Source organism: Silene latifolia, chromosome 6 (genome assembly GCF_048544455.1).
Source record: "Silene latifolia isolate original U9 population chromosome 6, ASM4854445v1, whole genome shotgun sequence".
Classification (NCBI taxonomy): Eukaryota; Viridiplantae; Streptophyta; class Magnoliopsida; order Caryophyllales; family Caryophyllaceae; genus Silene; species Silene latifolia.
The window spans coordinates 30,896,524-30,913,426 of NC_133531.1; the positions used below are offsets into that span (position 1 = coordinate 30,896,524).

Below are 16,903 nucleotides of genomic sequence, written 5' to 3' on the forward strand. Positions count from 1 at the left end.
GCATAAAACTAATGAGTTTCAATTTATATATTTTTTTTAAAAAAAAATTTGTCACGAAAGTAATAACAACGATTTCTAGTTTTGGTTTTATACAGAATATGGGTCAACTCATCATCTAATTAGGATCAATAAAAGATTTAGCAATTTAAAGTTTTATATCAATTTTATTTTATTTTAATTAAAATATTATTGTATAGAGTTAAGTGAAAATAATATAATTTGATGAAAAGATTAATTTTAATGAAAATATAATAGATGAATTAAGTTGTAATTATTAGTTTTCTTATTTAGTGAATAAACATAATTATAATTAATTTCCTTTTTTGAGAATATTGCTTTTTATGGCGGGAAAATAATAGAAATTGTCTATTCTTTTAGTAGATAGGGGATCTAAGGGTAGGATTGGGATCCGATCCATATCCTTAGACTCTAAATCTGAAATATTACAATCCGGACCTGGATCCCAAGATTTGGACACGATCTGGGATCCACTGCCATCCCTAAACCTAACCATCAACAAAAACATTTAATTCCATGCTTCCAATTGAAGAGCATTAACAATTTATTTCTAGATTTAGGGGGTGGACACCCCCGCCCCCGCCCCTCTTGTCACCAACCACTCCACCACCCTCAACCCAACCCACCACCATGCCATAATTACCACATCGCTGAATTACCTCACAATGATACCACCATCCTCCCACAACTAAATCAAGCCCCCACGCACTACCATTACTACTAATTTAGCTACAAGTTAGAATGACCTATTGGGTGTCAGGGGAGGAGGGAAGTGCGCGGGTAACAATCGTATTACACCTGTGAAAAATGGCTGTGGAACAAGATTTGCAAGGTCCCGGTTTTTCTCACTTAAAAGTCTTCTTTTGGCAATTTTGCAACAACTTCGTTGTTACGAAGTGTCATATAGCTAAAAGGTTTTGTGGAGTAGGTAGTGGTTGTCCCATTTGTTTGTGCAATGTGGAGAATTATCTCCATGTTGTATACGAGATTGCGGTTGGGTGGAGGATTTGGGAAGGGTTGAGGGTTAGAGGTGATGAAGGATCTGGTTTGAGTGGGTGAGGGAGTGAGTGGAGGCTGTAAGGGAGTCGGGAGTGAGGGAATGTGCGAACATGTTGACGGGATGTTGGGCTATGTGAAAGGCACGTAACAAAGTTATTTTTGAGGGAGGAAGGTGGTGTGTGGAGATGTGTTAAAGAGGATGAGGGAGCTTGTATACGAGATGAGGGGAATGGAGTCGGGATGAATGAGAAGGGAGGATGCAGAGATTAAGGGATGAACGAAGCCACGACCTGCTGACTTAAAATTAATGTCTACGCTGGACGAATGAAGCGAGAGGGGATGAGGTTGAATGTGGTTTGTAGGGATGAAGAAGGAAAGGTGCCGTGTGGAGTTACGATGCAAGAACGTGAAGAGAGAGATCCATCATCATTAAAGCACGAAGCTATCCTGTAGGGTTGTTCGAAGTGAGGAGAAAGGACTTGGTGAAAGTTGAAATCGAGAGTCATTGTTTGAGGTGACTAAGTTGCATAAATAATGAACAATGGATCTAGTAAATACGGAGTAATTGATTAATTTTGAGATGAGGATGTGGTACTTATAAAAAATTATGGAAAAAAGTATATAATTGGGTAAAACACGTACAAAAAAGAGCAATTACGTTTCGTAGGCAACGAATTTGAAAAAAAAAATATCCGAAAATTTACATGCTCAATCCACTAATCCAATCTATCGAAGATGTCTTATTCTAGTGGTTAAAACAGATGTATCGTGGACAATAGGTTTGAGCCTTCGAGGTTTAAAAATCCCCCCTCCCTTATATAGCTATATTAAGGTCATGTTCTTTTGGATTTAATTTCAGCTCATTTCAGTTCAGTTCTCTTTCGGTTTAGTTCAATTCAGCTTCAGTAAAAAAAACAGGGCTTAATTAACTAAAACTACTTCTCTCTCTCTAGTTTTCTCTCCCCCTTCTCTCTAAAAAACAAAACCCTAAATCCTCCCCTTTGCCGCCGCCGTTCTCCTCCTTCCTCCCACCGCCACCCATCAACCCCCTACCACGTCGCCGGGATGGGGTCTCTCAAGACCTTTCTCCGTGACCGTCTCCTCTCTTCCGATTAACCCTCCTCTTCTTTCTTACCCACACCCGGTTCGGATCGTACGGATCCGCCCATTCCTCTCGGCCTCGTGGTGTATGTGGGGCACATTCGGGTCTTATCGGATGAGTTTGTTGAGGTGGTGTGGCAGGGTGGTGCTTGGATCTGGCGGTGTTGTGGGTTGGTAGGGAGGCGATGGTTTCCATCTTTTTTTCCTGTGTTTTGCTTTGTTTCCTTTATGTTTTTGTTTATTTTCCGCTTTTGTTATTGTTTCGTCTCTTTCTGAGGGCTCTGTCCCCGTCTATCGGTGGTGTCCGTCTATCCGTTTGAGAGCTTTCGTTTTCTGGTTCGTTTGCAGTTTTCTAATAAGTCAGCAGAAGATCAGCGTTGTTATAGATCGTTATATGGTTTTACCTATTTTGTCCGATTCATGGCTACAATCAATCACGTCAGAAGAAATGGATACTCGTCAAGGAAGATTCGGAGACCCTCTTATGGATGAAAGCCTTTTGCGGCGAATCGATGATAGAGACTCTGTTGCCACAAATAGGATTATACATCCAGTTGTACCATAAGCATTGAACAACCAAGGTATAAGAATTCGAGCTTATATGTATTTTTTCGGAGCTAATTAAAAATTCATGTTTTTAATGTGTAAATGGATGAGCTCAATACTTTCTAATAAAGCTCATAGTCTTTAACATAAAGCTTGTATACTTTATCACAAAGCTCAAGTTCTACACCGTACAACATATACAACTGGTTGTATAGTCCACGAATTGCTCTGTTGCAGTGTTTCATTATTTGAACAAGAATTTATTTCCTATGGTTCTAATCGATTTGTATCCGATTGAGCTTGGCATATGGTGTAGTTATCGTATGACTTTTTATTAATGATAATAATCTTTTCTCAAAAAGAAAAAAAAAATATGGCTTAAAGTGCACACTTCGTTAAAAAAAAAAAAAAAAAAAAAAAAAAAAAAATCGTTATTCCAATCCTTTGTCGTTATTCTTTGTCCTAAGTAAGGTCCCCCCATCTTGGCATCTTGCTCAGCATTCCACCTGGTAAAAAACATAATCCTCACATTTATGTTGCGTTTCTAAAACAAACCCAAAAACATGAAATATAGCACATTAGCATAAATCCCTTCTAATTTCCAACTTCAATCAAATCAATAATACTCCATACCATATGTGGATATAAATTAAACTTTATAATATCATCAATAATATTCCTCTTCATCCTATCATACAATTTCCTCCGCATTTTCCACCTCTTAGATTCCATCTTTATCCTCTTCTTGCACCTGATTCTTCCCCCCATTTTCGCATTAATTATTATAATAATAATATTCTCCGGGCATTACGAATTTCGAAGGAATAATTTTGGTGGATTTCTGGAATAATGGTGATTATAATGTCGAGTACGAGTGTATAAAGGTTGGAAAATGCGAATGTTGAGGAGAAGTGTTACTCTTTGTTGTTCTTCATTAGGTTTTCCGTCGGAATTGTTTGTGTCTTCTTTCGCTGTTTCGTCGTTGAGATTGATTAGTTTGAGTTCTCGGTTCAGTTCGTCTCGGTTATTTTCGTCTTCGCATCAGCGTAATTTGACGAAGCGGAATCCTTTTTATTCAGGTTTTAATCATTCTTACTTATCATTTTGTTGTGATTAATTAGCTTATTGTGTTGTTTAATCATGTTTAATTATGATTTTAGAACTCTGTTTTTAGATTAATGTTAGTTGATGATAGTTGTTGACTACTTGTTCAGTGATTTTGTTGTTCATCATTTTGTTTTAGTGTAATCTCTTTTTGATCATAAATTGGTGCATTTTTGAGCAGATTACAGTGTTTAACTTGAAATCCTGTTATTATTTATTGATTTTTATTTTTATGGTGAGTAGAATTTGGCTAATGAGCTTTGTAGATGATTTCGAAGTTGCGGTAATTTCGTTTATGAGTAGAATTTGGCTAATGAACATTGTAGGTGATTGAGAAGTTGCAGTAGGTTTGTTTGTGAATTGTGAGTAGAATTTGGCTAATGAACTTTGTAGGTAAATTAATAGGCTAGGTGAAGCCTTCTACTGGTCCTGGTCGTAGACGTTGAACTGTGTTAGTTTGCGGCTCTTCTTTAGAGTATGGGAATGAGATCTTACTTAATTATAAGGAAACGAGCTTTCAAGATCCAAATTCGAATAGTTTCCTGGTCTCTTTTCTTTTCCCGCTCGGCAGAGGCAAAATGGCACGAAGGAGATCAAAAGCATCTCGAATGAGATGTCGGAGGGAGAATGAATAGAGATGTGGAGTAATTTTTTTTCTCATTGAAGTATGTTGAATGTAGTTAGGGGTAAGTCCATTCTCTTCAGCTTGTATAGTTCAGATAAGTTCAGAGAGTTCAAATTTGTATAGGAAAGTTCGGATTTCTGTAGTACTTAGAAATACTCCGTATAAGATTAAGGTTTCTTAGAAACATCTTGTTGGAATTTATTAAGTTCAGGTGAAGCATTAGACCTTAACATGAAGTAGCTTGAAAACATGGTCATAGAAACAGAAGTTTGACCTAAAAAGTCAAATGCTACTGAGATATTGTAATGCAGAGAGCATAATCATGGTTTGGGTTAAAGAAAAGAAGGGAGCAGATTGACATTGCAACTTTCTTTTTTTTTGGCCGAAGCATAAATCACAAGATTCACAACGTAATCTCAAGAATTGGTCTTTCTTAAGGACTAAGGAGATGTCATTATTAGATAGAAGGATCGCTTGTGTCCTCAGTTTCATCGCTTTTATATGTCTTAAATTGTTTTTCTCTTTCTAAATCAAGAACATTGTTTATACAATGGTCACTTGTAGAATGCTTTTATTGAGACCTTGAGGTTGTTACTGTAAAGACGATGGTGAGGATTGAAACATCTTGTGGATGGAGTTTATTTCTTTGTTGGTCTTTGTTAATCCTTTATCACACCTTTTCTCCTTTATTTGTCACTCTCACTCTCTCTCCCTTTATGCGTGTATTCTTCTTCCTTATGTCTCTATCTTTCTACATTATTATGTTTCTCATCTTCTTCTAGCAACGGTTCCTATTAATTCTGGGATTAAGATTTGTTGCTATTGTACCAGCTGGACAAATCGTTTTTTTTTCATTATCTCTTGTTTGGGCTGTTCATGGATATCTTCTGATCAGGTCTTGTTGCCTGATTGCCAATGTATCTTTTTTATTATCGTCAGGATCTTGCAAGTCACACAGTGGTATTTCGATGGATGGGACTACTGAAGACCACCGAGTGTCACAACCTCAGAATGATGGTAGCCGAATCCCATGTATTTGGTCATCTCCTTCTGGTGGAGATTACTTTCCAATGGGGAAAAGAATATTTTGCAATAGATCCTTGAACATGAAGGGTATTGTTGCTGTTGGTTTTGATATGGACTATACGTTAGCTCAATACAAGCCAGAGACGTTTGAATCACTTGCATATGTGGGGACTATAAAGAAGCTTGTCTACGATCTTGGGTATCCTCCAGAGGTCTGTTATGCTCTTTTCTCTTGATTTTTGCCAAGGATGACATGATACTTGTATGTTTTAAACCATGCTTAGTTCTTTAACATAGTACTGTCCAGTAACGCGCATCTTTCACTAGTTTTGTCTTCGCTTTACAGTTATGAATGTGAACATTAACATTTGACGTACAAATCTCATTTCCTGCAGTTGCTTGACTGGTCTTTTGACTCGAAGTACATGGTTAGGGGTTTAGTTCTTGATAAAAAGAGGGGCAACATTTTGAAGGTTAGTTTAATTAGAGTGGTGCTTATAACTAGTTTTTTTTCCTTTGAAGTGGTACTTAGTTACTTCACTGCAGATGGATCGCCATAAATACGTCAAAGTCGCTTATCATGGATTTAGAGAGATGTCTAAAGAAGAAAAAGGTGAAACTTATGGGAATACGTTGACCAGAGATTCTTTTGATGAGCCTGATTATGCCCTGATTGATACCCTTTTCTCCTTGGCGGAGGCCTACCTATTTGCTCAGCTTGTGGATTTCAGTGACAAAAATCTTGGCAAAGTTCCAGCAGGAGCAGAGTAAGTAAAATATTGAAAATTATATTTTTGGGGGAAAGCTTACTCTCGTTATCAGGACCTACAACTAATGTCAAAATTATAGATACATTAACTGGTAGTCTGGTATTTTCTGAAAGCCAATTTTGTGAAAAGATCTTTTAATATTGGCTGCAGTTACGCTCGTATGTATAAGGATGTCAGAGCGGCTGTAGATTTATGCCATCGTGATGGGACTTTAAAGCAGATGGTTGCGAAGGATCCTAAAAGGTGATGGAAGTTTTATTATTTTTAATTACCGTGTTTATTAGATAGTCATGTCAGTTGACCTATCACTTATGTCCTTAATTATTGATTTGTTCAAGTAGGTTCGACCTTTGTTCTGCCCATTTTCAAGTTGATTGTTTATACTTCCTTCTTTAGCGTGCTATTTTTGTATATATATTTTTTCTCTTTATTATCGTTGCATCTTGTTTATCAGGTACATTAACGATGATGCCTCAATCGTTCCAATGTTGGAAATGCTTAGAGACTCTGGCCGTTCAACGTTCTTGGTGACAAATAGGTAAAACCTTATTATTTGGATATCTCTTGTTATCTGGATCAATCTTATCTTTGTGAACTCTAAACTGAAAATTGAATGGTTATCTTTTGCTTTGTGAATTATGAGGGCTTTGTTCTTAGGTTTAATCTTTCAAGTTTTTCCTTCGTAGGACAAATATTATTTTAATTGTTTTTTCAATTTATATTTTAATGTTGTTCATACAAAGAGATAGCGTTTATCGCCCCTTTTATTGCTACCTTGGGAAAGGAGATATTGTTCATCGCACAAATGTAGAGTGATCATGAAGTAGTCAATATTGCTTTCTTCTTTGTAATGGGGCAAAATAAGCAAAATGTGTACACTTGTGCTCCAGCAAGTTTTACCTGCAACTCCCCCTCTCTCGCAGAATGCAAAACCATTTTGAATCCTCTCCATTTGGTTTAAAAGTAGTATATTTAGTTTAGTATGTCAAATCCTTATTATTTATTGCAGTTTATGGGATTATACAAATGTTGTGATGAATTTCCTCTGCCGAGAAAGAGCTGGAAATGGCAGCACCAGTCTTAATTTTGAATGGCTGAAGTATTTTGATCTTGTCATCACAGGCAGGTTAGATATATGTTCTCTTTTGATCTCTTTCTTTGTGTAAGTAATGTGTACACTCCGATTCTAATTCAAGTGCCCCGATCCCGCCTTTTGTAGGGGTGATTACGAATTTAACTATAGTCTTTTCTCGCTGTTGCCTTGCTTGGTCTTTTCATTATGTACTTTCTCAACTTAACCTGACCCATCAACGTTCCTGTTATGGAGATAGGGCACGCGAGATGTCTTATTATGTTTGAGCAGCAGAAATGAAGAACATTGACAGTGTTTTTAGATTGTGTCCTTTAAGTTAAAAGTCTTTTTATAGAGCCTGCATCTAAAATAGCGTAGTACTCGTTATATTCTTCTTAACACAAATAGTACCTTTAGCTTTTAAGAGGGGTATATAATGTAATTTGGAGGATAAAGTTATCCCACATAGGGCTGTTTCAAGCTTTGTAGTGGTTGGCTTTTCCTACTTGGAGGACCTGGTCCTGCAGAGTCTGGCGAGGCGCCGGGGCCGTGGCAGCATTGCTTGGTGGGTCAGTGAAAGTCTATTTACGTGGTAGTTATGTTGGGGCTTTTAGGAATGCCGAACGCTTCATTTAATTTGATATTATCTTGAAGCAGCATAGCAAGTTAGCAACCGCTCTTATTGATGTGATTAGGTGAATCTACTAGAACTGTTTATACTTTTTTTATCAGAAAATGCTAGGAGGACTATTTAATTGTATTATCCGAGAGTTGCTTTAATCTTCAAAGTGTTTAACTCATGAATGTTTAGCTCCATAAAAAGCTGATTCCAATTAAATTGGGATTTTTTAGGCCTTATTTGCTTTCAAATTTCATCAAATTAGCGTGTTCCTTTGGTACTCTGTACTTCTTTGTATTGTTTTGACTTTTGCATCACAATAACATTTACACTTCACTATTTGTGGAAGTTGTAGCAGCTTCTCTCCTGTATATTCTGTTATACGTGACACAATTGCATCTTTGAACCTTTATCATAGACGTGGTCGCCCCATTAATTTCAAGCCATTTATGATGATAGTCATTATTCAACCCTTATCCCCTTCTATGATCTTTTATGAACCAAAAACAATTACACCGTATAAACTAGGAAGGAGATAGTAAGAAACACAAACCATTCATTTTCTGTTCCTGTGCTCGAAGTAGAATCAGGTGATTAACTAACATGACATCTTGAAGGGGACACTGACAATTGTTTCATTGCTTCATTGATCTTAAAAAAGTGCAAAACCAGGATTTTTCCATGAAGATAATCGTGCTAACCTTTTTGAGGTTGTACCTGATTCTGGGATGCTTCTAAATACAGACAACGGAACACCTATGCCTCAAGTGAGTGTATCAAAATTTTCACTTTTGCTGACTTTTGGTCTCTCCTAAAAATCCTGGCCTAATAACTTCCATAAAACAGGTTGGAAGTTATGATATTCATGTACCATCAAAGGGGCTAAACAATGCCTGTCGGGTTTTCCAGGTACCCTGTTTTGGTATTTCACGCTATGTTATCGTCAAGTAATTGCATGTTTTTGTATCAGTTTTATTGGTGTGAGGTGGTAGAGAAATTTTCCTTTAGTTTTTTAGAGAGCTCTTTTGTCCTTTTGATATGTATTTCCAGTTTCTCTCCAGAATTCTGTTGGCCTAGATGGTCTCATTTAGGTCCAGTGTAGTAGGCTGATTTGTGTGCAAGAGTTTGTATACTGATTACCCTAATGATGAGTCTGTGCTTCTATTTCAGGGTGGTAGTGTTGGTCATCTCCATAAGCTGCTCAATATCGAGTCAAGTGCTCAGGTGAAGTTTCCACAATTTAGTTGATGTGACGTGGCAACGTAGCTTTTCAGATAGTATTCTGGGAACATTGTTAGTGTATTGAGTATACAATATACTTTTATAGGAATATCATCTTTCGACTACCAGGATATTTTCTCTTAGTAGATGGTACATTCATCTATTTTTCTTAGTGCATTTTAGGGATAAAATTCTCGCGTTCTTAGGTGGTATCCGAAATTCCTTATTTGGGCGTCTCATTCATTTCTTTACGTTTTCATTTTAAAAGTGCGTAACATTTGTTTCCTTTCTTTTCCATGCGCGTGTACTTTTTTACCTTTTCTATTTTTTAAAGCATTCATCTCTCAATTCCTTGGTCTTTGCTAAAAGCGTGACAAATATGTGAGATCTTTGTATGCCATATGTGATTCCAAGGTTTTGTGCCATCTGTCGTAGATGTCTACCCCCTCCACCGCAAATTGCTATCTAGGACTAGTTCTTCGTCTATGGTTTATTGATGCCTTCTTTGTAGGATTTTTCAAACCTATATAATATTTCCAGTAGTGTGTTAAAGTTTCTCTTGTCAATTTACTTTCCATTGTGCTAAGATAAGGCTTATGCTTCAAGCCTTCAATTGTTTGAACTCAACATCTATGTCATTCATTTCATTTGTTTCGCTCTTAATTTCTTATCTAGTTAGTTTTTAATTTCTTATGTATTTTCTTGTACTCTTAGTAGGTTCTCTATGTTGGTGACCACATCTATGGAGATATTTTACGCAGCAAAAAGGTTCTTGGTATGCACTTAATTTCTTTCACCATTTTACTTTTATGAATGCGTCAGAGAGGAAAAATAGGGACAGATTCATAGAATTCATTGAGGGCAATATTTAAGTTTTTTTTCCTCCTTTGTGTCATGTGTGCTTAGATTGTATCCAAACCCTTGTCTATTTGCTTTTTTTTTTTGTTCTCGTTGGCTGGTCTCTCCACGTCTCCACCTTTTAGGGTCTTAAAATATGTGCTGTGTTATGTAAATTACCTATTAGAGAAATCATGTTCCATAGCTGAACTGTGACATTTCTTGATTAGGCTGGAGAACTATGCTTGTTGTTCCAGAACTTGAGAGGGAAGCTGACTTACTCTTGGAACTAAAGGATACCCGTAAGGTATGCTGCATTTCTAACACTGAATTTGATTAGTATCACAATTATGTATCTTTAGGCTGCTGCTTTACTTTGATGAGCGTTAATATGGAAGAATTTAATTAAAGTATCACTCATTCAAGTTGTTAAATTTACATCCTGGACTTCTACCTTAGGCTGTTAATTACTTCTAGTTTCTGTTCTGTATTTGCATTAATGAATGAGCAAGATTCCCCACTTATTGGTTGTAAGATGCAACTGTACCATTGTTATTATTTGCGACTATTAGCAAAATGTCTGGAAATAAAATTTAGGATCCTCATATAACACGCATTTGCGTCTTCTTTGGCAAATTATGTAATATTTCATCACTTGCTTACGTGCTTAACTACTCCCTCCGAGGCTCCTATTCATATATATCTTCCAATTTTAACAATGGCATAATTTTTCTGAAAACAATTATAGAATGAATTAGAAGGGGAGCCTTGGCGCACCGGTTAAGGTGTTGCTTTGTGACCGTGAGGTCACGGGTTCAAGTCCTTGGAGCGGCCTCTTGCCAAAATGGCAAGGGAAGGCTTGCCCCAATTACACCCTTGTGATGGGACCCTTCCCCGGACCCTCGCCTAGCGGGGGCGCCATCGTGCACCCGCCTACCCTTTTTACAATTATATAATGAATTAGAAAAGAGTTAATGGAGCCAGTTGTATCAAAAACTAGAAGGTTTACTTGTGGAAAACAATTCTTTACGTAAAGATCAATTTCATCAAATATAAATTATGTGCCATCTAAAGTGGCTACGCTTCTTTCTCTTGTGAAGTAATGGTCCTTCAATGCAGTTCTCGACGCAATTTTCATCTTGGGTCATTCGAAAACAGCCTCTTTGTGTTGCTAACACAAGGGTAAGGCTGCGTACATCCGACCCCCCCTTACCCCGCAATTTGCGGGAGCCATTGAGGCACTGGGGTAATGTTGTTGTTGTATAAATTATGTGCCATCTATAAAAGGATATCAAAATTGACCGAAGGCAATTAGTAAGATCAAACTTATCCTCCTTAAAAGTAAGATTTATACATAACGCATTTATGGGCCCTCTTCAATATGTCTGTTTCTTGATAGAAATCAGAAGCTTCCATTGATAGCTGTTGATGTACTGTTATTTACTTGTGAATTGTAACTAGCAGTTGTAGTCTTCTGCTATGTTAGGTGCCATAATATGTTTTGCAGTGTCAACTATATGAACAATGTGTTGCTAAAATGTAAATTGTTAGCTTTTCTTTCAGCAGAAGGTTGTTCTTGCTTGCAGAGTTTCTTAAACTATTTGTTTCTTCAACTCATTTCTGTGAAATCCCACTTTTTATTGATGACATGCAGCGACTTCAAGAGTTGAGGTGTGAGCGTGACCGGATAGAAGATAAACTCCATCATATGAAGTGGTCTCTGAAGTGAGTACTTATATTAATTTACCGTAAAAAGCTTCTGTGGTAGTTATCTCCCCTTTCTCGTATTGAGTCTTTACCTTGCTTTTCATGATTTTTGTTGAGACCTTTATAAGAACTTCTAGATTGTTTGTGGTTGAAACATATTGTTAGGCATTTAGGATGGCAAGCACTAGTGGTGACAAAATTATTGAGCTAATACCCGAGATTGATATGCATACATGCAAAACTTTTTTTCTCAAGTGAGGCTGTAGGATTGTGCTGTTGAGACTTGAGAGCCAATGAAAACCTGCTTGTTGTTGATCGGGATTTTAAGAATTTCTAGATCTTTTGTGGCTGAAACATATTGCTAGAATTTTAGTATGGTCAAGCACTAGTAGTGACAAAATGAATTGGTACAAAAATGCAGAGATTGATATTTATGTGCAAAACTTGTTTTCTGAAGTAGAGGCTGTAGGATTGAGCTATTGAGAGCCAATGAGATCCTTAAGGAAGCCCCAAAATCTTCCTATCCGCTGATCAGATAGACATTAAAGAGGTTATTTAACTCCAACTAGATTTGATGAGAAGTCTTAGTTGAATTTCTTGTTCGTTCTTAGAACATAAACTATAGAATAGCCATAGTGCTTTATTCATAAAATGCTTCAAGATTTTACACAATTCGCAGAATTAACAATACAGCTGCCCCACTTCACCTTTGGAATCATAAGAAAGAGGAGATTCTATGGATATAATCTAGCAAATCCTCGGTGAATTTTAAGTATTTCAACCCAATGTCTTGCTATGAATAGTTGGTTATATCCATGGAATAATTTCATGCACCACTTGCGTTGGGAAATGGGTTTCAATTGAATTTACCACCAACGATTGCCAGAGTATTAAGCAGAATTTGCCAAATGAATTACAGATAACAGAAAAGTTTGTGTGTTGCCAGACTTACTTAATGCCTTGCTCTAGGCCGTTCAATCTAAGCTGTTAAGTATACTTGATGAGGAGCCTTGCTCGGTGGATTTCGTTCTTCCTATACACTGAATCCATAAAAATAGCCATTTTGCCCATAGTTATTGGATGTTTCAAGATTTTGCACTCTTGTTTATAAGAATAGAAGTATGGCTGGCGCGCTTCACCTAGATATCTAGTCATGATGACTTGTTTCTTATAAGGAAAACCTCGTAAGTGCTTTATACAAGTTATATACTTTACGATAGAATTAGTTTCACTATCCACGGTTAGAAGACATGGGATGATTGCAAAATTGCTAGTGTTGATTGGGTCTTTTGTGGCTGTATGATGCTAACCTTGAGAAGTGGCAAGTGGTTTCAGCCAGTGTAACCATCAGCACTCAGATTTTTGATTTTCCGCTAGACACCCGTCAGAGTACCAAATAGATTTGATGCGATGGATTACATATGATGGAAAAATTTAAGAGCTTCATTTTTTTTACAAGATTAATATTAATTTAAGGGACGGCAAGGAGGTGACACCCATTTACAAAAAAAGATATCATAGAGGTGATGCCCATGTGCAAAAAGATAATCGAGGTGATGCCCATTTACAAAAAGACACAATAGGTTGACGCCTATGTACAAAACGACACCCTAATTTTGACGCTAGTATTCAGAATGAGAGACGATTAATTATGCTCTAATACTGTCACCGTACAAAAATAAGATAGGACAAGTTTCAATTTGGGTGAAGCGTATGGCTCCAAATATGTATTAGCTTAAAAAAATGAAAAACTCTAGATATGAAGAGGCAACATCATGAAAAATACGAGGGTTTCATTGAATCCAAGCGCACCTCCAAACAGCCAAAGGAACCGTCTTCCAGACTTTGGCAACCTAACCTTTTTATTCTTCTCTTCCAAATATACTTGTTTCAGACGGACTATTTTCGTCTGAAAATAAGACGGACCAAATGTCACCATTTACGATAAAATGTAAATATTTCCTGATAAAATGTTACCATCAGTTTTTTCGTTAAAAAAAGTGACAACTTTAGTTATAACATTTAATTATTAAATGGTTACTTTCTATTTAAAAATGTTGACAATTTTTGGTCTTAAGATAAGACCGTCTTAAGGGAGGCCTACTCCTTGAAATAACGTTTTTGAAGCATCTTTCAATTTCGTTCCTTATGGATTTCATGGAGGCCATTTCGTTGAATGTCCAAATTTCTTGCTATTTATATGCCAACTCTGGTTATGCTGGAGCAATCTGGTACTTTGAGAGCATCTCACAGAAAAGAAAGCAGTTTTGATCCCAGAAAACTGTGTGGAACTTATGCAGTCTGCTTTCGTGGGGTAGGAGAGTTTGGTTGCCATCAGACTACTTGTGTTTCATTTCTCTTCATCTCATTTGTTAGCTGCCATTAAGTTTTTTTCATTTCTGATAGTATTGATGTGATCAAGGTTGCCAGTCTGAGAGCGAACATTCTTGTGTAATTTCACAAGTTTTCGCCCTCCATCATCTTCATTCAGATGGTGTAATAACTGAATTGTGTATTTCTAACAGTACATGTATCACTGAATTTCCAGGTTCGATACCCTCAAAACTGACGAAAAGGGACAACTATCCTCAGAGGTTGATGTGTTGGAGGTGGACTTTTTTTTTTGTACTCAGTAATTTGGTATTTTTAGTACTCATTTTCTTGCCGTATCATTTAAGCTAAATTGTAAATTTTAAAGAGAATAGCGTAAAATCAGTATTTGCCCTAGCATAATCCTTTCCAGTTCTCTTATGATTTTTGTTGGTTTATTTGTAGGGGCAAAGAGAGCAGGTTCGACTTGATCATCAACAGATCCTTTATAACTGCCATCAGAAGGTGAGATTGCTTAATACTGTTCAAAGTGTCCACATAGTAACAGACTGACAGCAAGTCTTCTTTTTCTAGCATTGTTTTTTTGTGATGCATTCAATGTGAATTTACTATGAAACTATTACTAATAGTAATGGGGTGTGGGCCGTGGGGTACCATACTTTTGTTGGCTGGAGTTCTGCTTTGAGTCCATGTTGTTTGTATCAATTGTTTCAGCTGATAATATTACCTCTCTGGAGAAGTTACGGGCGTGTGATAATTTCAGGGTTGCTAAAGTTTCGTATTTCTGTCTCCTCCATTTTGACATTTCTCCTATCCTTAATTTCAGTTTCACAAAGTCTGGGGGCAGCTTATGAAAACTGGCTACCAAAATTCTCGATTTGCACATCAGGTGAGCCATAAATTGTTTTGAATAGATTGATTCATCTGCCTGTTTCTGGGATGTTACTTCTTTTTCTTTTCTGAATCACTCGGTAGTACCGTTCATCAGGGCACTGTTGTTTTGAACTTAAAATGTGTTTTAGTTTGCTTTTGGAACTGTTTGTGAATTAGCAAAATGAAGGGAAAGAACAAAATAAATATCATACACTTTGAGGGTCACTTGCGTGTTTTAGACAGAATCGGTCATACAGTCCACAAACCTAAAGCCCCCCAGTGAGATCAGAATACCTTGTTAAGTATCCTTTATTATCCCTGTATCGGTAATTAAACTTGGTCCAACATAGAAGTCCTCCCCGAGTTTATCATTGCTGTGCTCGACCGAGTGGTAACCGCATAGCTTCTAAGAAGAGTATATCCTTCCTGTGGCGATCCTCTAAATACAATAATTAAGGTCTAGTTGAGTGATAGACCTTTAAGTTGTTTAAAGTTGTAAACTTCTTGGCATTCTCTACCTAGCAGAAGTATCTCAGTCACTGTCATGGAGTATAAGACTTAAAGCCTATAACTTCTAAAGTTTCAATACTCCCACCAAATACTAGAGTAATTTTATTACTTAAAAGCGGTATGTACGCATTTACTGTACATGAGGCTTTGTTTACTGTTCTGTGATTCTCTTTTACACCGCTGATTAATTTTGAGCAGTACACCCTCTTATCTAGAGAAAATATATGTTAGAACTCTTGAACTCCCAAGATGATCCCCAATTGATTTCCTTGTAAAGTAGAGTTTTATACGTTATGCTCCTCATAATGATTTCCGAATTGCATGGCTTGCACCAATTTTTTACAATTATTTGTAATTATAAGTTGATGAATATTGAGTGAAGAGACTGATTTTGTGTGTGCAGGTTGAGAGATTTGCGTGCCTTTACACAAGTCAGGTGTCCAATTTGAGCTTATATTCTCCGGATAAATACTACAGACCAAGTGAAGAATTCATGCCTCATGAGTTCGACATCCTTGCCTTGTGAAGCTCATACTCTCTGCTAGTGTAAGTACGATGGGACATCAACCTGTACATTTGTTGAGCTAACAAATTGCCATGAAATTGAAGTTCAATCCATATTATAGCTGTTTCGTGATAGAGTGACCTTAGATTCTCAAATGTATATGCGGCTGGGTGATGGCGATATAAAGTTTGTATCTATGAATAGCTTAGCTATAAATATTATCTTGGCAAACTGAGTGCGTCGAGATTTCTCTACATTGTACACACCAACATTTTGTCCAAATCTAAATTTTCTTTCGATCATCGATCACTAACCCCATCATTGAAGACTGTTGGGAGACCTTATCAAACGGGTTCTATTCGTTGTAGTTTTCGATGCAATTTTCATCTTTGGTTATTTGGAAACAGTTTCTTTGTGTTGTTAGCAACACAAGGGTAAGACTGCTTACATCCGAAATGACTCTTTGGTAAAGAACTAGTATAGATTCCGCGCAATGCGTGGTATATATAGAATATTTATTTTTTAAGATATTATTTGATTTTCGTAGTACACATTTTACTCGACTCGACGCAGTAAACTATTTGACAATTTTGCCCCTCCCATTTCCCTTTCCATTCTCCCTATCTAACCTCTCTCTCTAACGATTTCTCTCCAAATTAAAATGTCAATTCATATCAATGGAGTACACAGATAAATGATATTCCTCTCATCGACAACGGTGCAACCGTGCAATTCATATCACTGGTGTTTTGAGCCCAGCCTTGCAATTTTACATACAACATTGATCTAAAAAAAAGCAATATCATACTGTACTACGATGAGAAAAAAAGGGAAAAAATAATAAACAAAACAATGACCGTCTGTGCACCCTCAACGACGACCTAACCTTGCCGGAGATCCTCCCTCGTCGGCGACCCAACCTTGTCGCCGTCCCATCTTCACCGCCGTCGCCGTCTCAGCTTTCCCGTCTATGAACCCTTACCGTGTGTGCACTACAGTGTGCACCCTTACTGTAACCGTAACCGTGTGTGCACTACAA

At 37.1% G+C, this 16,903-nt stretch overlaps 1 protein-coding gene across 1 annotated transcript; it reads left to right on the forward strand.

Moving 5' to 3' along the window:
- Window positions 1-3,160: 3,160 nt before the first annotated feature.
- LOC141586647 (uncharacterized) lies at window positions 3,161-16,166 on the forward strand. The gene is made up of 17 exons (XM_074407944.1): window positions 3,161-3,743; window positions 5,333-5,631; window positions 5,815-5,892; window positions 5,966-6,186; window positions 6,340-6,432; window positions 6,644-6,727; window positions 7,199-7,315; window positions 8,542-8,647; window positions 8,727-8,789; window positions 9,051-9,104; window positions 9,819-9,876; window positions 10,169-10,245; window positions 11,593-11,663; window positions 14,194-14,254; window positions 14,421-14,480; window positions 14,803-14,865; window positions 15,763-16,166. Exons 1-17 carry the CDS (start codon window positions 3,557-3,559, stop codon window positions 15,883-15,885), a joined length of 1,815 nt encoding a protein of 604 aa, XP_074264045.1. The 5' UTR covers window positions 3,161-3,556; the 3' UTR covers window positions 15,886-16,166.
- The last annotated feature ends 737 nt before the right edge of the window (window positions 16,167-16,903 follow it).